The following is a 23,026-nucleotide window of genomic DNA, read 5'->3' as shown; positions in this document are numbered from 1 at the left end:
TATTCTATGCCATTAACACTGCTCTTCTCAAATTCTGAGCAAGAATCACCTGGACGGCTTGTTTAAACCATGAATTCAGAGCCCGTGACAGTGGGACCGTGTGTTCCCAAATTCCTATATTGAAGTCCTAACCTCTATGACCTAAGAATGTGGTTCCATTCCTAAGAATGACACAGGCTCTAACCCAGTATGATGATGGTGCCCTTAAGTGACGAGGGATCTGGACTTGGGTAAATCAGGTGGTAGATCATGTGAAGATACCAGAGGAATACATCATCTCCAGGTCAAGGAGAGAGGACTCAGAGGAAACCAACCCCACTGACACCGTGATCTTCAATTTGTAGCCTCCAGGACTGGGACGTAAAACGTTTCTGTTGTTTACACCAGTCTGTGGTGTTTGGCTATGGCAGCCCTGGCAAACAAATGCAAATGCCAAACTTCTGATTCAGCAGGTATGGGGTACAACCCAATAGTACCTCAGGTGTCTGTGATGCAAGTAGTCTTTGGATCAGACTGTTGAAAAGAACTGAGCACTAACAAAATGAATGATAAAACAGGCTGCTGAAGGAACAGAGGGGCAGTGCCCTATGCTGTACACATCAAGAAGGGGGACTAGCAGGTAGAAAAGGAAGAGCCCTTTCCCTCATCTCACCCCACCGTACCACGGCAGAGCAGCTGGCATGATCCTGGCCCCTCAGACACGGCCCTGGAGTGCCTCCACCAGAGGAAGCCACGGCAGGCCACACATAAGGAAGTACAGCATCAGTTCCCTAAGGTGCTCCCGTGAGATGGACATCTGTGTGTCCCAGGCAGGACCACCACACCAAGCCATCAAAAGACAATGTTCCGCCGGCGCCGCAGCTCAATAGGCTAATCCTCCACCTGTGTCGCCGGCACACCGGGTTCTAGTCCCGGTAAGGGCACCGGATTCTGTCCCCGTTGCCCCTCTTCCAGGCCAGCTCTCTGCTCTGGCCTGGGAGTGCAGTGGAGGATGGCCCAAGTGCTTGGGCCCTGCACCTGCATGGGAGACCAGGAGAAGCACCTGGCTCCTGCCTTCGGATCAGCGTGGTGCGCTGGCCACAGCGCACCAGCCGTGGCGGCCATTGGAGGGTGAACCAACGGCAAAGGAAGACCTTTCTCTCTGTCTCTCTCTCTCTCACTGTCCACTCTGCCTGTTAAAAAAAAAAAAAAAAAAAAAAGACAATGTTCCAGGAAGAGTACAGCGAGCAGAAGGATGGAGCTGAGGTCCCTGGCTGACTTCATAGGAAAGAGCTACCACACAAGCCTCAGATGGTCCACTCCTGACAGGTGGCAGGGAAATAAGAATCTGTGTGGGTTCTGGCACTGTCATTGCAGGTCTCTGTGACATGCAGCAAAACCTATGTCCTAACCAATGAGCACAACAGCTGGCACCCTGCCCCTGCCTCCGACTTTGTCTATGGGGTCAGCAGGTACATCCTTGCTCAGGGAACGTGTTCCCCACCCTGCTCCGTGTATGCAGTGAATGTTCCCACGCCAACCACAGTAGACAAAATCAGGATCAAATGGTGCAGTGTATGCACTAAGCTGGCAAGCCCAGGCTGTTTCCTCCTGAGCCCTTCTACATCTTACTAACCTCCCCTGCCACAGGCTAACCCTGTTTCAAATCTAGCTGGTGATTAAAAACTCTTAAGTATGTCTGAGAAGCTTTTTTTTAAACACAGAGCTCACAAAAATGTTACAGTTATTACAATGTCTATGCTACATACATATAATTCACAAATGCACACAAAATAACAACAAATACCAACATGCAAAAATGTTATTCAAATAAAAGTACAGGGATATACACATTACCATAGGTATCATACATACCCATACTCTCTAACAGTTTGATTATAAAATAGTAACTTTCATAAACATGATGGTTTAGACATCAGATTAAACCTTTAAAAAAAACAGCAATTAATAATTGCAGATGACAACAAAAAGCAAACCCGGCATGTGCATCCTCAGAGTGGGGTGCATCCACATGCGGGCTGGGCCCCCTCACCTTTAAGTGACACCCAGTAGTGCTTCCACTTCCGGCGGGTGGCTGACTCCACCTTCTTATTCTTCTTGTGCACCAGGAAGTTCTTGACGGCCAGCGCCCCAGCCTTGCGCACCGTGCCCTGCGCGGCTGTCAGCAGGATGTCCGATTGGCCTGGAGAGCTCAGGGTACCACTGCTCTGCTCGTCGCTGTGTGCTGAGCCCGCCTCCTCCAGGCTCTCACTGTTGGCCGTGCTCATCTCCAGCTCCCGCCGAAAGTTCTCGTACACCCCCTGGCGAGCTGCATCCCCGGTGGAGCTGCTACCGCTGTCACTGCCCACAAAGGCCCGGCCAGTGGGAGGCGAGTAGCTGGAGTTGGTGGCATTGGAGCGCCTGGACAGGAGGTCCGTGTCGGTGGTGGCCCCTTCAATCCCACTGTCTGCAAACTCACTGCCCTCGCCTGTGTTAACATCCTTGGGAGCAAACAGGGAGAGAGAAAGCACCATCACGCAGAGAAGGAAGCCAGAGCTACCTGCTGTCCAGCAGGAGACCCCCAAGGCGTGACAGCTCTCTGGGGCTCCTAGACCAACTCCTCCACCCCAGCTGGCAGGCAGACCACCCCCATCCCAGGAGCCTTCACTGCCCATGAGGAAAAACGATTTGGGATGTCCAAGAAGGATAAAAGAAACAAGGACCACTTCAGAGACCTTACCATTTACCTGACTTAGATAATTAACTAACTGGCAAATCAGCTATGGAGATGCAACCACAGCCATGCTGACAGCTCCACGGCAGCACCCTCATCAGCTTGCATTGCACTCTGAGAAATTCTGCATGCATAGTACTCAACTGCTCTGCAGGGCCGGGGTTAAAATGAGTAACATGCTCTGTACAGCGGATGCCCTTTTATAAATAAATAAATAAATAAATAGCCTGCTCAGGAGTCTATTTTACGATGGCATGACTAAAGAGATTGCTATTGCACTGCCTCACCCACTCACCCAGCATGGCCCCATATTCCCGGAGCAGGCAAGAGTCCTCAAACCCTGATCAGCTTTGCTTCTTGAAAACAAGCAGCCTCTCACTCCGCATTGTGCTAAAGAAGTCTGTGGGGCCCACGGCTCCAACGTGGGCTCTCCAATTACCTTGCCCTTTCAAAGCCAGGATGCTAGGAGCCCGAAGCAAGCGTCTCACTGCCCCTGGGCCGAGTGACAGCTTAGGGCAACTGCCAAGATGCTGGGGCTATCAATTCCCAGGTTCAAAACATTTGGAGCCTCCAAAGCTGCCCCTGCTCTGGAGTTGAACATTTCCGGGACAGACAGGTCTGTTCTTAAAACAGAATCCTAATTGCTCTAAAGTGCTACAGGCATTTCCATAAACAATCATTAAATAATGGTAGTAATCAAGGGAGGATAATGACGGCAGTATTGGACAGGACAGCTCAACAGCCTTATGGATAAGAAAGGAGACTGGTTTTTCTCAGAGGATGAGAGCAGGAACATGAGTTTGACATTAAAAGATGACAAAGAAATATATAGCTGGGGGGTGACTTTTTGAGCCCTTATTCTCTTAAATAGCTAATTGTGGTTCAAACATCTAGAAACTAACTGGATTTGCCATAAACATGAAAGCTTTGGGCTCCAATCTTTGCTGAGAAGCAATGGTGCAAGAGGAACCAAGCCACAAACATACTATGCTGTTGCACAGCCCAGACAGGCACTGTGCCTGTGCCTTCAAGAGTCTCACTTAGTTCAAACCAACTTAGAACTGTTCAAAGTTCACCTCCATCATATGTGAACACTAAGTGAGCAACTGAAAAGGGGCACAAAGCCAGGCAGGAAGCAAGGCAGGAGAGGTGACAGGATGGTAGCAGGCATCTAAGGGTCAAATCCATCTCAAATGGAGTTTAGACTCCAGAGAGTTAGGGTGATTTATGGGAGACAAAGAAACCAAGGATGCAGGTTCAGTACAGCCCCCATATATCGTTTTGCTATGACTCTTCTGCCAACTTCCAGCCATGAAGGACCTAGATTCAGTCATTAAAAATCCTCTCCAGAACCAGGAAAACACTAGTCTCAACTGACATTTCTCCTATGCTTCCCAGTGCACTTAAGAGAAAATTTGAAAATCATTGGTTATTCAGGATAACCATGAGTCATGGGAGATAAGAAGTGAGATCAATTTTAACTTGTCTGAGTCCTCCTCTGGAGGAGGTGAGATAGGTGTGAAGGAATCAGCTTTAAGGACCCTCCCCTATCACAGAGCTAAGATGCATCTCTCTAAGGTCGGGAAAGGTAAGCTACAGCATTAATATCTCTTGTCCATAAGAGAGACTTCATGCCAGGCATCTTGAAACTCCCAGAGTTCCAGAACAAGAGCTCCCATAAAGTCCTCTCTATGGTCAACACATGAAGATGCTAGAGCTCAGAAATACACAAGCTGGCTGGTGGCAGACAATGAATTGGAGACCTTTTCTACTCTTTTATGGTGGTCTTGGGGCTCAGCTACAGACACCACCTGATGATACTCCACCTAAGTTTTTAACTCTACAACTTGCCCCTTAGTTTACCCATAGTGCCTTGTGGTTTGCGCAGCAAAAATTGAGTGATGGCTCGTTTATTTGCCTCGGCTTGCCCAGTAAACAGCTAACACCTGAATGTGGAGGGAATGACAAGGAAGAGATATGCAAAGAGGATGCAAGAAAAAGGCAGAGACCCAGCACACCTACCCTCAGGAGTACCTCTCTTCGTAATCTACTTCCCCTCTCACAGAATGCCTTCTTTCTCTATTTAAACTAAGAATTAAGGCCTCTGTGGACACTCACCTCCGGGTCAGACCTGAACATCTGCTCATGCCAGCTGATGCTGTCACCCTGTGACAGCCTGGGCTGTGTGTGTTCAACCCTGGGATGGTCACGTAACAGCACAAAGAAGTGATGACTCCAGGAAGGAGGCCTGCTGGGGCCAGCCGAGCTTGCATACTCAGTGTGTGCACACACTGCGCGGTGTAATGACTGGGGAATGCTCCTTGATTGTGATCCAAGATGACTCCACCTTGTCTCCAAAAGCGGTTAATCAGGCTCAGAGGCACATGTGAGCCAACCCACTGGGAAACATGCTGGCTGCCCAGCTCCAACTCCTAATCACTCATGAAGCTTGGGATGTCCCAAATACCCAGAAGCCCACTCTTCAGCACCATGGGCAATGGGGATGGCCCAGTGGGAGGAACTCTTCTCCCTTTCCCTCTTTGTGATGCAGACTTTTTCATGGTCAGCTCTGGGAAGGGCTCCTCCTCCTGCCTACTTCAGTCTCAAGAACACTCCACACCTGAGAAACCTCATTCTCCCCAAACCAGAAGCACCTGTGAACCCTGCTCTTCCCAGAATCTAGGGAACAGGATAATGTATATGAGTGAAATTGACATCTTAAGATTTGATTATTATTTATAGCATTTGTCTATATTCCTGCAGAATAGTGGCCTTTCTATTTTCTACTTGCTGATTTAGTTATTTAGTGGAGGATTAAGCTTATGATTATAAAATAAAAGTATGTTATCACAAAAATTAAAAGAAAAAAGGAAGGAGGGAAGCATTGTTATGTGCTTGAAACTATATGAGAGATACAGGAAATCTGTTCTAAGTAAAAAAAACAAACAAAAAAAGGAAACAGGACTGACCCAGGAAACGCTCCCACAGGAGACTCAAGCAACTTTTGGAGGAAATGCAATGCATGCTCCTCCTTATCAATTAAACAACTTAGCATCTAATTTGTCATAGGATGTCGAGCCAAACTGAAATTGTGATTAAAAAAAAAAAGTCAAAAGAATTTAAGAGAAATGGTAAGACCCTAGGTAGGCAAGAGAAATAATTCCCAACTTGGTTCATGATCCAACACAGAGTTCCAGAAAACAGCTCAAAATCAACTCTCCAGAGACCTACAATTATTAACAACATTCACGGGATGAGGAGGCATTCAAATCATTTTTGTTATTCTGTTTACTTTAAAATTTTTATTTATCTGTTTGAGAGACAGCAGGACAGACAGCTCCCCTCTGCTACTTCATTCTCCAAATGCCCTCAAGAGCCAGGGCTGGGCCAAGGCAGAAATCAGGAGCTGGGACTTCAATCTAGGTCTGCACATGGGTGGCAGAAACCCAACTAGCTGAGCCACCACCACTGCCTCCCAAGGTCTGCGTTAGCAGGGAGCAGGAACCAGGAGCCAGAATGGGGAAATGACCCCAGGAAGTCTGATGTGGGGAGTCTTAACCACTGGGCTAAATGTTTCCTCCAGGCTCTTAAATTTTGCTCTTACAGGACAAATCCTCCCAGGCCAGGTTTTCAGAGCATCACCAGTTCCCACCCCGCTGGCGGTTTTCCAAAATGAATGTATGCACTTCCCTACTGGATGCACAAGTGGCCAGCTGTAGCCCAAAACATGCAACAGCTGCTAGACAAGATGTTTCTTAGCCATTTTAGCTGGGAAACACAAGAGGCAAATTCAAAGCCTATTTTTCACTGCCTTGAAAACTGGAGGGTTACCCAGCATGAATGTGGACTAATGACACATTGTGGAAAGGCTCAAGTTGTTTTGACAGGAGACTTACAAATACTCGAAGGCACAGGTTTTCTGGGTGAATGATGTGCAGGCACAATTCTGGAAAAGTAACCACAAAGTGTAAGGACTGGGAAAATTCAGGGACCAGCAGAATCAATTGGTCACATGTAGTTTTAAGTTGAATGTAATGATAAACTTTTTTTTTTGGGGGGGGGGGTCAATTTTATTTCCCAGATGGATTTAGCTAAGCTTGAATATACCAAGCTGTGTGGAGAAGCCAAATGCAATAGAGGAGAATGCACTGAATTGCAGTAGAAAAAGCAAATTCTGACTTCTAGAGTTCTAGAATTAAAATGATTTCTGTCTGGTTACATTCTAAAATGTTGATTCTTTGGTTTCTTATGTTCTTCTTTTGCACAAAATGTAAATATCTCCCCTGCACACACACATATTCACTTATTCTCTCTTTTTCCTTTCTCCTCTCTTATTCTCTTTCTCCTTCTCTTTTCTCCCTCTCCCTGTCACACACACACACACACACACACACACACTTATTCTCTCTCCTCTTCCTCTCCTCCCTCTCTCTCTCTTGATCTCTCTCCTTCTCCCCTTCTCTTTTCTTTCTCCTCTTATTCTCTCTCCTTCTCTTTAGCTCTCTCCTCCTTCTCTCCTCTCTCTTTTTCTCTTTCTCCTCCTCCCCCAGCCCAACACTCTGTAGGTTATGCCACCTAAATCCTATCAAGGTTGGTGTTCATACTATCTCTTCAGCAATGCTATTACTCCAGACCCTATTACAACCTCACATTTTAGGCAAGGAAGCTGTGGTTTTACTAATTTTGGTGCCTAATAGTCTCTCCTTGGTACACACTGTATTTCTCTCCTTTGGTGATCTCAGAAGAGCAAATAGGTAAGTTGCTTTGAACCAATTTGTACCTCAGTTTCCTCATCTGCATAACGGGGATTGTAACAGTGTCTAGCTTGTAAAACACTAATAAGATAGTGTGAGATTGAGTTAAACCAAGCAAACTGTCTAGGACCATGCCCAGCATATAGTTCCTGCTCATAAATGTTAGCTATAATTAATTATCACCATCATCAGGCTTATTGCACCTCAGCCCAGTGAGAGATGGCACTGCGGGACTTCAGGTACCAGCTTCCAACACCAACAGGGAAGGATGGCTGTCCCTGAGGGGCCTGGGAGAAACAAGGTATCACAAGAAAAACAAACAAGTGGGCCAAGCCCTAAACTCCTTAGGTTTGTAAATTACTTTCACATTCACAAGACAGCACAATAGGCCGAGACTCTCTAGGCTAATCCTCCACCTGAGGCGCAGGCAACCCAGGGTTCTAGTCCCAGTTGGGGTGACAGATTCTGTCCCAGTTGCCCCTCTTCCATTCCAGCTCTCTGCTGTGGCCCGGGAGTGCAGTGGAGGATGGCCCAAGTGCTTGGGCCCTGCCACCTGCATGGGAGACCAGGAGGAAGCACCTGGCTCCTGGCTTCGGATCAGCGCGGTGCGCCGGCCGCAGCACGCCAGCCATGGTGGCCATTTGAGGGGTGAAACAATGGAAAAGGAAGACCTTTCTCTCTCTCTCTCTCACTGTCTAACCCTGCCTGTCAAAAAAAAAAAAAAAAAAAAAAAGACAGCACAATATACTAAGACAATGATGATGTTGTCTACACTATAGATCACTATTGGGCACTATTACTAATAATTGCCATTCCTGATTTGCTAAAAATAGGAAACCAGCTCTATTTCCCTTCTTCCTTTCCCAAGGCAAAATCTCCATGTCTTTTTATGTTTCCCATACCCATTTCTTCCCTTCAAGTGACTCCCAAGGGAATTAAATCACAAGGTCTCTCCATTACAGTAACTGGAATAGAAATTCTTACCATTACTAAAAAGGAATCCAGGGACGTTGGCAACACTTGAAACGGTGCTGCAGGTAACTCCTGATCAGTGAGGGCTTCATATCCCTCCACTTTTCAGGTTTTCTATGTATGTGCTTCTACCTTGCAGTCACCCTTCCATGCCTCAGGACCCAATATATCAAATACCAAGTCCCTTTTCTTCCTGTCCTAGTGCCACATTGCTGATTCAGCAAGCACTTCTCTCTCCTAGCTATCTTCCTTCCATCAACCCATCCTTCCCAGCATTGCCAGGTATATCTTCCAGAAGCAACATGAGAGACTCCTCCAACTGTCATTCAAGATGCTCCACAAATGCCCAGCGTTTGTACTTGAACTTTGCAGGCACCTTCCCACCAGCAAAACTAAGGAATGAACTCCACGGCATATTCCCAACCTTCCTTACTTCCTGGAATACTCATGTTTCTCCTTTCCTACTGCCATACCAACTTCTCTACAGCATCTTTTCTCCCTTGCCTTAACTCCACAAGCCATACTGGACCCCTTGCTTTTCCTTGAATATTCTGGGAAATCTCCCATCCTACAACTCAATAGCCAAGTCCCTCCTCTCCTTTAAGTTCCACTCAACTGTGCCCTTCCAAGAGGATTCACCCTGACCAGTCTATGAAATTGTCATCCTTGGGGCCAGCACAGTGGTTGAGCTGGTGCCTGCAATACCAGCATTCCATGAGTGCTGGTTCAAAGTCCTGGCTGCTCCACTTCCAGTCCAGCTCCCTGCTAATGTGCTTGGGAAAATAGCTAAAGATGGCCCAAGTCCTTGGGCCTCTACCCACGTGGGAGACCTTGATGGATGGAGTTCCTGGCTCCTGTCTTTAGACTGGCCCAGCCCCAGCTATTGCAGCCATTTAGGAAGTGAACCAGTGGATGGAAGATCTCTCTCTCTCTCTCTCTTTGTTTCTCTAACTCTGCCTTTCAAATCTAAAAAAAGGAAGGAAGGAAGGAAGGAAGGAAGGAAGGAAGGAAGGAAGGAAAGAAAGGAGGAGGGAGGGAAGAAAGGAGGAAGGAGGGAAGGAAGGAAGGAAGGAAGGAGGGAAGGAGGGAAGGAGGGAAGGAAGGAAGGAAGGAAGGAAGGAAGGAAAGAAAGAAAGAAAGAAAGAAAGAAATTGCACCCATAATCCCTACCACTTGATCTTCCTCACTCTTCTGTAGCAGATCAGTGGCTCATTATACTGGGCTTGGACACTCCAATTTTAACCTAAGAAACTCCATGAGCTCAGGGATCTTTCCTCACTGACGGATCCCAAGTGCCAAGAATAGCATCTGGCATGGGGTAGGCATTTCAAAAATAATTGCTGAATGAACCAACTGCTGCTCATTTCCCCCCACAATCTCAAAACAAGGAAAACAGTTTCTCATGGAATACATTTTAGTTTGATTTAAAGAGTTAGTCATTGCCAAGCTCAGCTCCTGCCCAGCTGAAGTTGAGATGACAAATTAGTCCTAGCTGTAAAACTTAAATTTGAAACCTACAAGCAGTCCAGTTTTATTATGTCTTGAATGAATGCAACTAGAGTTAATTTTTTCAAGTAAGGAAGTAAGAGAAACATATCAGACTATACTATGGCCCAAGATACACACTCTGTCAGTGGGTGGTCCAACTCCAGCTGGGCTGGGATGACCAGGTACACTTGCCACACATTTTCTTAGTTCTCCACAGGGTTCTGTGAGACCCTGTGAGCCCTCCATGGCAGGCTGGATTCAACCACCATATCCAGCAGGGTCTCCCCTTCCTGTTGCAAGGGCTCTAACCCTTCCTCTCCTAGGGTTCTCCTGTGAAGCCCCTCCTTCCTGTTCCAAGGGCTCTAACCCTTCCTCTCCTATAGTTCTTCTGTGAAGCTCACACATACACATGGTTGGGACACAATGCTAGTTAAGGGACATAGGCTTTCCTCCACTCACGTACTAAATTAAGAATGTGTTTTTTCAAAAGCCTGAACTCATCACTTCTCGGCCTTTTGGCTAAGATCAAGTGTAGCAAAAGCCTGAACTCTCCTGACCTACATTAGCAGAAATGGGCAGCTCTCTAAGGTCCCTAATGGCCTTCCCTTTCCAACTTCCTGTGCAAGGCCAGATTTCGCTCATATAGTCCCAGCAAAAAGCATACTGTAAGACAGTGGATGCAGGAGTAGATGTGAAGACTCTAGTCTCTTTGTCTTGGTGTTCAAGATGTCAGTTAAGATGCCCAGGTCCTGTAAAGCAGTGCCTGGGGTTGAAATCCAGCCAGCTCTGTATTCCAGCTTCCTGACAATGTGCACCCCGGGAGGCAGCAGGACTCAAGTAGTTGGGTCCTTGCCACCCATGTGGGACACCTGGATTAAGTTGCTGGTTCCTGGTTTTAGCCCTGGCCTAGCCCTGATTGTTGTGGGAATTTGGGAAGTGAACAAATTGATAGGGGTTCTCTCTCTTTTTCTCTCTGTGACTCTTGAATTAAAAAAAAAAAGAAAGAAAAGAAAAGAAATGGAACCAACATTGTGGTGTAGTGGGCAAAGCTATCACCTGTGACCCTGGCAGCCCATAAGGACACCAGTTCATGTCCCACCTGCTCCACTTCTGATCCAGCTTCCTGCTAATGACCTGAGAAAAGCAGCAGAAGATGGTCAAATGTTTGGTCTCCTGGGAGACCAAGATGAAGCTCCTGACTCCTGGCTTTGGCCTGGCCTAGAGCTGGCTATTGCAGCCATCTGGGGAGTGAACCAGCAGATGCAAGATTTCTCTTTGTCTCTCACTCTCTTGTTGTAACTTTGACTTTCAAATCAATAAATCCTTTTTTAAAAAAATACAAACAGAAGACATAGAGATTTACAAAAAATATATAACCATGCCTCTCATCCCACAATTTCTTTCATTTTAGAGAAAAATATTTAAAATAAAAAGTACTTTACATAAACATTGTTAATTTAAAATAAACTAATAAGTACTTTTAATATTTGTTTCAATTACTAAGGTGACAAATATTCATAGGCATAATTCACATGGACAGAACCCCTTAGAAAAATACTGGGGAAAAAAAAATGAGGTCTAAGAGTTCTCCACTACCTACCCAGCCTCCCACTCCCCCAGAAAGATCTTGGCAAAGGAAATAAATATTCTTGTTGAAAATGGATGGGCTCATTTTCAAAGTAAATATCTCATTGCTTAATTTATATGCCAGGAAAAGATAAAGAGGGAAGGACGCACTCGCACATAGACACACAAGAGAACGAAAGAAAAATAGCATCCAACAGAAGACAGGGAAGGAACAGAGGGTGCTTTAAAAATAGATTTTGCATGAAAATATTTTTGTTTCAAGAAAAATTTACCTGGTGTTCTGAACCAGAAGCCTCTTGGGAACCTTAGGGGCCTCATGGACTCCCTAACACGCTGGACAGAGGGTAGTCCCTGCATTAACTAAGAAAAAGGTCCAAAGTTTTCAACTGGTTCTCAAAGATGAACACTCACTTGGCTGTTGATTTTAATCTTGTGCTAAGAAAACAAACTTATTTCCGAGCCATTTAAGAGAGGTTGTAAATTAAAACCAAATTTGAAAAACGCTCACAATTTTTCTAGGAACTTGAGGTCCTCTCCTGATAACGCCTCACCCTTGATCTTGTTTAAAAAAAAAAAAAAAGCACTGACTCGATCACTTGCCTATCAAAGCAAGCAAGCATCAGGGTGGCCCCTTCCACAGTTATCATGGCCATCCCTCCCCAGATGCTTCCAGCGATGGAAGTCTGCAGTATTAATTTCACTTTCAGCCAAACCCTCTTTTGCTTCTCTACCAAAATTGAGGGTATTGATCTTACAATATGAGGATACATATTTTCAAACCAGGGGAGGGATCATGGAGCCTTCGGAAGAAAGGGGTAAGTCAGGGGTGAGACCTTGTCACCTAACCTCGTTAGATGCAGTTCCTTCTCTGAAAGGCAATGGAGTTGGTGAAGAAGTCATCTGGGAGCCTTCCTCCAACACGCTGGGGTTCAGAATCCTGCTGGGATTTGGAATCAAGCTGAAATGAATCCCACAGGTTCAGCTGTGGACTCTGCCTCATCGGTTCCCACTCCATACAATCAGGTGCGGAATTTCTGGGAACACTGAGCTGTCAGGAACTGATCAAACCTAATCACCAGCACCGCACCCTGGCTCAGGCCTCTGAGAGTGGGTCCTCTGCAGCTCTCCCAAGGCTGCGGCTGCTGAGACCTGCTCAGTGCAGCCACAACACCCTCACTCAGCTCCCAAGGGGATGAATGAAGCTCTCTTCACAAGTATGCACAAGGGCTCCAAGCCAAAGCTTGCCTTAAAAGCACAGAACCTGGCTGCAAGACAGGGGCTCCATCAACTGGCAGAATTCTCTCTCCCTAGCTTATACTTTGAAAGTCTCCATCACATAGGAGAGCTGAATTCTAGAACACCAAGTCAAACTTAACCATCACATATAGCAGCCACTATTTTACGCCCAAAACAGTAGGATACAAATTTTCCTTTCATTCCCTCATGGAATCCTCCCATCAGCCTCACTGAAGAGGCTCTCACCCAGGGAGGTTAAGTTAGGAAACTGCTTTCACAGTGTATGTGCTACACCTGAGCCAGAGAAGCAATGCATGGCTCCTGTGCAAGGAGGACATATATATTTGTGAAGCATTCTATGCTTTTTTTTTTCTTCAATGTATCACATGGTAACCCATACATATGGACAACTGTTATATACCAGTTTTGAAAACTTGAAAAAAGACAGTCGGGACCAGTGCTGTGGCATAGCAGGTGAGGCACCAGCATCCCATATGCTCGTTCAAGTTCCAGCTGCTCCACTTCCAATCCACTGCTCCACTCCCTGCTAATCTAACTAGGAAAGCAGTGGAGGATGGCCCAAGTTCCTGGGTCCTGGCACCCAAGTAGGAGACCTGAAGGCAGCTCTTGCCTCCTGGCTTTGGACCTGCCCAGCTCCAGCCACTTGGGGAATGAACCAGCAGATGGAAGATCCTCTCTCTGCAGTTCTGCCTTTCAAATAAATAGATAAATCTTTAAAAATAAATACATAAATAAATAAAAATAGTCAACAGGTAGCAGGTCCAAACTGAGACACACTGATAAATACAGATAAATACACAGACAAGTAGTTAGATAAAATAAGATTAAGCCAAGATATGCTGAAAACCTCTTCTTTGCATGGCTCCAAGCTACTTCTTCTGTCTGCAATCAAAGAAATGCAAAGACCTGGGCCGGTGCCTCGGCTCAATAGGCTAATCCTCCACCTTGCGGCGCTGGCACACCGGGTTCTAGTCCCGGTTGGGGCACCGGATTCTGTCCTGGTTGCCCCTCTTCCAGACCAGCTCTCTGCTGTGGCCCAGGAGTGCAGTGGAGGATGGCCCTGCACCCCATGGGAGACCAGGATAAGCACCTGGCTCCTGCCATCGGATCAGCGCGGTGCGCCGGCCGCAGTGCGCCAGCCATGGTGGCCATCAGAGGGTGAACCAACGGCAAAGGAAGACCTTTCTCTGTCCCTCTCTCTCACTGTCCACTCTGCCTGTCAAAAAAATTAAAAAAAAAAAAAAGAAATGCAAAGACCTACCTAGCCCTCAATTTAACCCAATAAGCTTTTAAAGAAACCAACAGAAGTAAATTCTGCTTCAGAGAGTACACGGCTTTCTGACTCCCTATACTATTACTTACTGTATGCACACGCACAACCCCCATGCTCAAATACATAAATTAGACAAACACTGTGTACCAGAGCCTGTGGCACAGACCACGTGTCACGTTTCAAACTCTAAACGTGAACCCCAGGGTGTTCACATTTTAGTAATGCATCCAACTACTTCACAAATGCCAAAATCAGGAATAATGGCCCAAAACTCCTTTCTGTGATTATTTTCAAATCAAATGAAGTTGTTCCCATTATTTCAGAAAAAAAATTGTTTTCTTCCAGGCTGTTAGGCCACACTCTTGGGTCAAATGTCAGCCAGGAACTCTTAGCAGGGAATCAAACTGATGACAGAGCTATTACAGATTCAACTGCCTCACCAGGGCCAACTAAAAGACTTCAATGTCTATGATTCAAGCTTGCTAGAGAGGTCCCTTGGGTCAAAAACTTTTACCAAAATAAAGAAAGAAAAAATTCTTTTCAAGGAAGCCTCCACACCCACTGTCTCCTAAAATACCCTGTTTGGAACATAGTGGGCTCTCAAGAAATTGCATTGGATGACGACGCCAAACTTAGCCTAGGAAGTGTGGGTGGATGGATAGTGTTGTGCATAATTCTGGGGTTTGTTTCAAGTCATTAAAGATCCTCATTCAACATATAAAGTCAATACGAGCAGAATACTTCCGTTCATTCTGTAGGCTCTGCCAAAGACATCCATGCATAGTAGTCCCCTTACACTCTTCCAATGGCCCTGTTGGAGGTTGGTGTCACTCAGTGGTGGACAGAGAAGGAGCCATAGACAGAGTGACTTGCGCAAGGTCACCCAGCTGGTTGGAAAGCAGCCGGGCCAGGATGCAAAGTGCTTCTTAGGATTCCTGGTCCATTGCACTTGGCATTACATTCAGCTGCCTAAGCAGTGACTTTCCCAGACACTACACTGACATGATCTCACTTCCATATATTAACCGTTTTGGAAGGTGGCAGGCTAGGAAACGGACATTTCATAGAACAATTACACTGGAGAACGTCCAGTGGGACAGCATCTGGAGGGGTGCTTTGCCCCGCTTAGGGAGGGTACCATGACTCGAAGCCTCACCCTCTCCATCAGCCGGCCAGGTTTCAGGGTGGGAGATCAAGGAAGCAGAGGTCTAGCAGTCTACAGGGTTAGAACCCAGCTCGGCACCCCTCTCAAGTTTCACAGAGTATGTGCAACTTCGCACTGCTACAGGTGATGCTCCACTTTCAACAGTGTGTGTCAGTGTATCCTTCTCCATACTCTGAAGGACAGCAGACCATCTCTGCATCATTCCCGCAACACCAGCCTCACAACGCCTTCACGTCAGCCCGTCAGTGCCTTCACAGTGACCCTCAAATGAGTCACCTGCCTCCATGACCTGCCAAACGGACAGCAGAGGAGCAGCCCTCACAGGGTAGGCAGAGGGTTCCCCGGGGAGTTACCCTGTCATTTCTGCCATTATAATCTCAATTCAGAAAAGATATATATTAAAAATTCAGGTAGTACATCCAGATGCAAGCTACAGGCTCACCTTCTCAGGCCACAGAATCAGCCATTTAACTACTTCTTTCCTAGGACATAAGGTTTTGAAACAAATGCCAAACAAAAGGGATCCTCAACATACATGAATTGCCAACAATGATGAAAATTACAACAGCTAATAAATCCCCCAACTGCCTACTTCCTAAGCACCATGCATGTCTGTTCATCCCATTTTCTCAAAAAACTTTTTTTTTAATTTGGGGGAATTCTTTGTTTTTTTAAAATTTTATTTAAGGTATACAAATTTCATATATTTCATATATACAGATTTAGGAACATAGTGATATTTTCCACACTACCCTCCCTCTCACCCATGCTCTCACCCTTCCTCCTCCTTCCTCTCTTATTCCTTCTCTTAACTTTTGCAATGAGCTAGTTTCAGTTTACTTTATACTCATAAGATTAACCCTACGCTATGTAAAGAGTTCCACAAACAGTAAGAAGAAAATAACACTGTTCCTCCACAGTAGAGACAAGGGCTGTAAACAATCATTGAATCTCAAAATGCCAATTTCACTCCTATACATTACATTGTTGGTACTCTATTAGTTACCACAGACCAGCGAAAACATATGGTATTTGTCTTTTTGGGACTGACTTATTTCACTAAGTATAGCGGTTACCAGTTGCATCTACTTTGTTGCAAAAGACAAGAACGTTTATTATCCCCCACTTGATAGATGAACAAATTAAGGCTTTAGGAGAATGAATAATCTGCCCAAAGTCATCCAGTTAAGAACAGGTGGAGCCAGGATGCCTGGCTTGTTTACATACATCAGCAAAACCTGCCCACAAGGCAGAAAGACAGCCATCTAATGCCAGTTTCCTTTTTCCCCCCGAGCGTACCCAGTCCTCTGCCATCTGCCCACTGACAAAACTGGACCTCAACATGCTCATTTGACTTGCACGGGAGCAAGGCCACAGGGTGCAGTGCTACCTCCTACTGGACAGGTCACGGTACAGACTTCATTGGTCTCCACTGGTCACCCTAATGGCTGATAACATCTTTCAATGGGAATGGGCCCAGCCTGGATTTTGAATCTGAAGCGTCATCTAGAAACAACCTCTCCTCACCCGAAGCATTAGCCAGGACTCAAGAAACAGGAAATCTGAAAAGAACCAGAACTTGTGGAGTTAACTGACATTTAAATATGCTAGCATTAATTAACAGTGCCAACTGAGTTAGTGAGCCCTCCTTTCATTCGTAAGATACTTTTTAAGTCTTTTAAAGACTTGCTCAAGCACTAGACACCAACACAGGTAAACTGAGCATCCTCAGCCCCATTGTACAGAGGAACCACTAGAAGTCAGGGTTTGCCCAAGGTCAAGCAAAGAATTGGCTACAAAGTAGGAACTGGAACCCACCCATGTTACTCCTTCCATACACCTCCCTCCAGAAATGGGTTTGGCTAGCATCGCAAAGAACAGGAAATTGAAATGGCTCCTGGTAAGGTAGCGAGCCTGCCAACCCCTGAGAGGAGCCCACAAGTGACCCAAGCCCGCCCTGAATTAAAACTGGCTCCCCAAAGGAGCTGCCAGTGAACCTCTTCCCACCTGCTGCCGTGAAGAAGTAAACTCTAGGAGTTCACATAACCCACTATGCCTGTTTGTCCACAGAAGGGACTAAGTTAGAACAGCAGCTTGAATGAGTGAGATGCTGTTGAAGAACTGTGTTGTAGGGGGAAGGAGTTTCCCAACATGAGCTTATGGGCTTAACTCCCACTTCCATCACACACACACCCCATATTTTCTCTCATCCCCACCCCTTAACTACAGAACCATAAGCCAGCAGCACCAGCTACAGCAGCCACCAGGCAAACAGGGCAAAACCCAAGTAAAAGATGAGAATCGCCTAAGAGCACAATCATGCATTTCCAGAGTCATGCACCGTTTCCAAAATATTGAAACAGGTTTCAATCACTTTACCTGAGTTGTTTTTGCTCTTCTGCCTTGCATGCTGTTGCTATGGCTAATCTGTGGGTTGGTGGCACCTTCGGAAAGACAGTGAGATTTCCTACAGGGAAGTGTGTTATAATTACTGTATGGAGGAGTCTCATCGGCAGCAGCTGGTGGCATCTTATGGTTTGCAAGATCGGGAATATCAGACACCAAATTCCGACAATAGCCTGCAAATTTGCTCCTGGGTCCCCCGTTTGCTGTCACCCCGGAGTTTTTCTGAGCATACAAGTCACCCAGAGAATTGGCACGCTGACAGGTGCTGAGCTGCCGAGGACTCGCCTGTGTTTCCATCCCCCGAGCCTCCTCGCACTCCTTCTCTTCGGCAGAACCCAAGATTTCTTCGTTGCTTGTTAAATGTTCTTGGCTCAGATCAGAGAGTGAGAATTCCAGGCTATCCTCCCGCCAGATGTCTGCAGATTTGGAACGTTTCTTCTTAAAGCTCGCTGTCTCCATGAAAGCAGGTCCATTGGAGGTAAAGAGATGCTGCCTCCTGCCTCCCTCAGCCAAGTATGTAGCGTCATCCCCGTAGAGCCTGCTCTCTTCCGAGTCTGGCATGCTCTGCACAGAGGCTGCGGTAAGGACGATGCTGCTGTCTACGCTGGGAGTGACAGAAGAATCCGTGTACGACACGGGTCTCAAGCCCATATCCACTCGGTCCACCCAGATGGGACTCCCGAAGTCCTCCAGGGTGCCCTCCTGGGAGAAGGGCTCCAGGCCATTTTCAGCCAGGGACTGCGGGATGCTGGGGGTGCTGCTGGATCGTGTGCTCACTTCCGAGTTCCTGTGGATCACCTTCCCCGAGGATGCGTGCCTCGTCCGCCGTGTCTTGTGCGAGAGGCGCAGCGAGCGGGACGTGTGCTTGCGTCCCAGGCTGGCATGCTTTTCTCCATAAAACTCATGCGCTACAGTTTGACTTTCTGCGTTTCCCATGGTTTTATGGTCTGCAGCAAAGAGGGGGTGGGGAGAAGGGTATAAGTGAGTCACTGTAAAATACGGGTACAAGAAGAGGGGTAAAACACCTTGGCTTATGGAGTCAGGTAAGTAACAGTGCACCTTTCACTATGCACCTGGCAGGTACTAGGACTCTTACCTGGTAGCAGGTGATAATTAGCATCATCTGCTGGGATTGCCCCCTGAGATGTAAACTGAGCACATAAACACCATCATTAGAGACCCTGACTAATCTTTACCCAGAGGGCCGGTGCCTGTGGGGCAGTACCAGTGTTGTATTTGTATATGCAGCAACTCTGCTCTCCTTGTCTATCTTCCTAAACTCTCCAATTCTACATTTAAAGTTCTACTCGGATGTGTAAGTTGGAAAACCTAAAAGAACAAACCAAGGTGTACACCAGGGATGCAATTTTGTTTAAAATTATTTATATGTTTCGGAAAACAAATCCAGAGGTGCATTTTGTGATCTCACACCCTGCATGCCAAGGGCTTGGCGGGGGGGGGGGGGGGGGGGGGACCTTCCTTGGATTCTTTCCATGATTCAAAATCAATCAAAAATGGAAAACTTCAAGACGTTAAGTCTGATCAATTCCTCCTAATACATAAATGTCAAAAAAAAAAAAAAAAGAAAGAAAGAAAAAAGGCTTTAACCTTTAATTTCACAGTGTTCTGAAAACCTTGACTTTGAGGGATTTTCAGAGAGGTATGGAGTGGCCATCGAGATGGGCAGAACAAAACAGAAACACAGCTCAGCACCAGACTGACAGATTCTGTATGGGAGCAAACCCAACCTCAGACATTAATCTGGTAGAGCACCCCACACGTAGGAATTCACATTAGGAAACCACTGAATGTGAGTCAGCTTGTGGGGCTACACAGGTTAATTCAAGTCCCTCTGAAATATTCTCCCAGGCTTTCTCACTGACCCAGCGACACAGGTCTGTTACCAGAGTACACAAGTGGAAAAATCTTCCAAGCTTGCCAATGACTCAGTCTACTCTCCTTGCTTGACCAGGTCTCCCTATAACACTTCATATTATAAAGCTATCCCTCAGCATTCAAAGGAGGTTGGTTCCAGAGGGTCAACAGGATAGGATGCTCTGATAGGATGTTCCAATAGGATGAAACAGCATTTGCATTGAACCACCACACATCCTCCCATACAGCTGAAATTATCTATAGATTACTTAAAATACCTAACACAGTATAGATGCTATGTAAGCCATTGTTATATTGTACTCTGTAGGGGAAAATGACAAGACAAAAAGTCTATATGTGTTCAGTATAGATGCAGTATTTTTTTTTTTCAAATGCTTTTGATCTATGGTTGGTTGAATCTATGGATGTAGAACCCAGATCTGTTGATATAGACAGTTGACTGTTTATACTTCGGATAACACATGTGAAAACAGATAGAAAGGAAAGAAAAAGTACAGAATAACTGAGCATGCCCCTGACCTGATTATTTTAGCACTTACACAGCCATTTACTCAGAAATACATGCTTTTTTAGCAGGTTAAGTCGCCACTTGGAACACCTGCATCCCATATTGGAGTGCCAGTTTAAGTTCTAGCTCCTCTGTTTCCAATCCAGCTACCTGCTGATGTGCAATCCTGGGAGGCATCAGGTGATGGCTGAAGTCCTTGGGTTCCTACCACCCACATGGGAGACCCAGAGGGAGTTCTTGGCTCCTGGTTTTAGCCTGGCCCAGTCCCAGCTGCTGTGGGCATTTTTGGAGTGAACCTGCAGATCGAACATCTCTCTCTCTCTCTCTCTCTCTCTCTCTCGTAAATACATAAATAAAAAGAAAGAAAAAGATATGCTGAGCATCTACCATGTTCAAGAAACCAGAGATAAAGCAGCAAACAAAATAATACATTCCTTCTCTTGGGACACTGAAATTTTAGCCAGAAAAAGCACATAATCAACAAAAGCAGATAATGCATCACAAGGAAATAGGAAATGATGTGACTTGTAACCACTGGAAAGCAATCAAAACACCTGGGTTGGTTCACACTGATTCAGGAATCGCTCTACAATCCCACTGTTCAGTCTAAAACGTCGCTCACACTCTCTCACAAGGATATCTTTAGTGAAATAAAATTTGTGGCAACAGGAAGGGAAAGCCTCCACTTCATGTCGTGAGTTCAGGGGCAAGGCACTCAGGCACCAGATGTTACCCTATTCCCATGATGGAATATTCCCTACTGGGTCACATATCTATGATTCTCAAAGGGAATTTTCCAAGAAAGAGAATCTCCTTTTTACTAGCAGCAAGCGTATTTCAAAACAGTATGTTCACACTTTGCTGCCTGGTGTCTTTAAGAAGCAAGGAAAAAAGATCAAAATTTAGCTTAGGGAACATGAAAAGACCAACTGTCCACACACTTGTGTTATCTAAATTCCTAAGAATAGCACACACTGCATTTTTTAACAAGCAAGCTAAATAAATGATACATTTCACTAACATTAAAGGCCATGACCACTTTCAGAGTTCCTGATTTTTGTAAAAGTATAAATTAAGATGCCTGTTTTGCCAATAAAAAAAAAAAAAAAAAAAAAAAAACAAGACTTAGAACAAATGTCAGTCACAGCCCCATTTAAGAACAGAGGAGTAAATTTAAAAGAGGACAACAGTATAGTGAAATAAGCTGAATGGATGAATAGGCATAACTGTCACGTCAAATGTGCTTGGATACACGCTCTCCCATCAAATACATCAAAAGTTTGCGAATACAAGCTGACAGATAGATTCTCACCAACAACGGTCTGCTTCGGCTTCCTCCTGCCAACAGAAACTAATCAAGTTAAAAGCCTGCGGAGAGGTTTCCAAAAGGAAACGGCCCCAACCTTCAAGAATTACAGTGTTCCATGTATCACACTGACGGCTCTGTTAGATTAACAGCATTCTTGGTAGCAAGATTCTTCTCAGCCAGCCAAGGTAGGGGAGAAGTCACTGTCACGGTGAGAATTAGAATGAGGAGATGAAGGCCAAATCTCCTAAACCCTACAAAAGAAGCAATTCTCAGGGGGTGACTGGATAGAGTCAGCAGGAAGTTTGAGCCAACTCAAGTGAGAGTGGGAGATGGGATGGTTGCGGGTGGGAGGGAGGTTATGGGGGAAAAAGCCACAACAATGCAAAAGTTGTACTCTGTAAATTTATATTTATTAAATAAAAACAAAATTAAAAAAAGCTGTTCAAGCTGTTGAAATACCCCTTAGTTTGAGAGCTTTTCTGGAAGGGACAGTGAGAACCATGAAGGCCCAAGTGGTGTCTTAAATGCCATGAGCATAAAAAATTTAAATTGTTCATTGCAGATGAGAGATGCAATCTCTTCTTACAGAAGTTGACCCTCGGAAAACCTCCAGATTCTAATTCTGCAATTCTAATCCTCCCATGTAAGACTTTCAGCACAATGACCCCTGCCTACCCTACTTAGTCCTATTCAATTTTATTTCAAACAATAAAGAAAGACTAGAAATATTCCACTCATGATAAGGCATCAATAAAAAGCTGTGCATTTCAGTAACAAGACCAGAAGGTAGGTGCTCAGTACCTCAACAAAATACAAAAATAGAGAGAGAAATGAAGAGAAATTTCAAGGGAAAAAAATGGTACAGGTTGAGCCTCCCCAAATCTAAATTCCGAAATCGAAAATGTTGCAGAATCTGAAACTTTTAACTTTTGAGTGCCTACATGACATTACAAGTGGAAAATTCCACACCTGACTTCATGGTATAAGTCAAAGTCAAAATGCAGGTACACTAAAAATACTGTCCAAAATTACCTTCAGGCCATGTCCATACATAATATTAAACATAAATGATTTTTGTGTTTAGACTTGGGTCTCATACCCAGGATATCTCAATATTATAGATACAGGTATTCCAAAATCTGCAAAAAATCTCAAAATCTGAAACACTTCCAGGTCCCAAGCCTTCTGGCAAGTGCTTGGGAGACCCAGAAGAAGCTCTTGATTCCTAGCTTTGGACAAAGAATGGGAAAAATATGTGGGACTACTAACATTCTACATAAGTAAGCCACTGGCTAAAATTCAGAGTTCAGGGAATTTAAAACTGGTCATATTTCCCGGCCCAAGATCTAGATACATTTGAAGGTTCCCTTATCCAAAAGGCTTTCTTCCGTTGTTTTCCCAGGCACATTAGCAGGGAGTGGGATTGGAAGAAGAGCAGCTGGGACTTGAACCGGTTCCCAGGACGTCAGCATCACAGGCAATGGCTTAACCCACTATTCCATCATGCCAGCTTCTTACTTTTCTTTTTTACTCTCTATTCTTCCCCACTGGAACCCAAGCTTTAAGAGGGATGAAAGTTTTACTCATCTTCTTTTATGCCGACGCCTCATTGCTTAGAACATAGCCTGAAAGGAAGTGGGTGTTCAATTTAAAAGAAAATTCCCTCCCTATTTGCAGGTTCCACACTCATAGATTCAA

General features: G+C 45.4%; 1 protein-coding gene across 5 annotated transcripts in view; it reads right to left on the bottom strand.

Moving 5' to 3' along the window:
• Window positions 1–23,026, bottom strand: part of TIAM1 (TIAM Rac1 associated GEF 1) — a 454,781-nt gene that overhangs the window by 130,883 nt on the left and 300,872 nt on the right. For all 5 annotated transcript variants that reach the window (XM_062206186.1, XM_062206194.1, XM_062206213.1 and 2 more), the window contains 2 exons: window positions 17,589–18,562; window positions 2,033–2,480 (listed from right to left, as the gene is read on the bottom strand). In XM_062206186.1, coding sequence (XP_062062170.1) covers window positions 2,033–2,480; window positions 17,589–18,551 — 1,411 coding nt within the window. In that variant the 5' untranslated portion in view covers window positions 18,552–18,562. The remainder of the gene's footprint in view (window positions 1–2,032; window positions 2,481–17,588; window positions 18,563–23,026) is intronic.

The sequence above is a fragment of the Lepus europaeus genome, chromosome 2 (genome assembly GCF_033115175.1).
Source record: "Lepus europaeus isolate LE1 chromosome 2, mLepTim1.pri, whole genome shotgun sequence".
Lineage (NCBI taxonomy): Eukaryota > Metazoa > Chordata > Mammalia > Lagomorpha > Leporidae > Lepus > Lepus europaeus.
The sequence above is the reverse complement of the archived record's forward strand: the minus strand, read 5'-3'. Positions and strand labels throughout refer to the sequence as shown.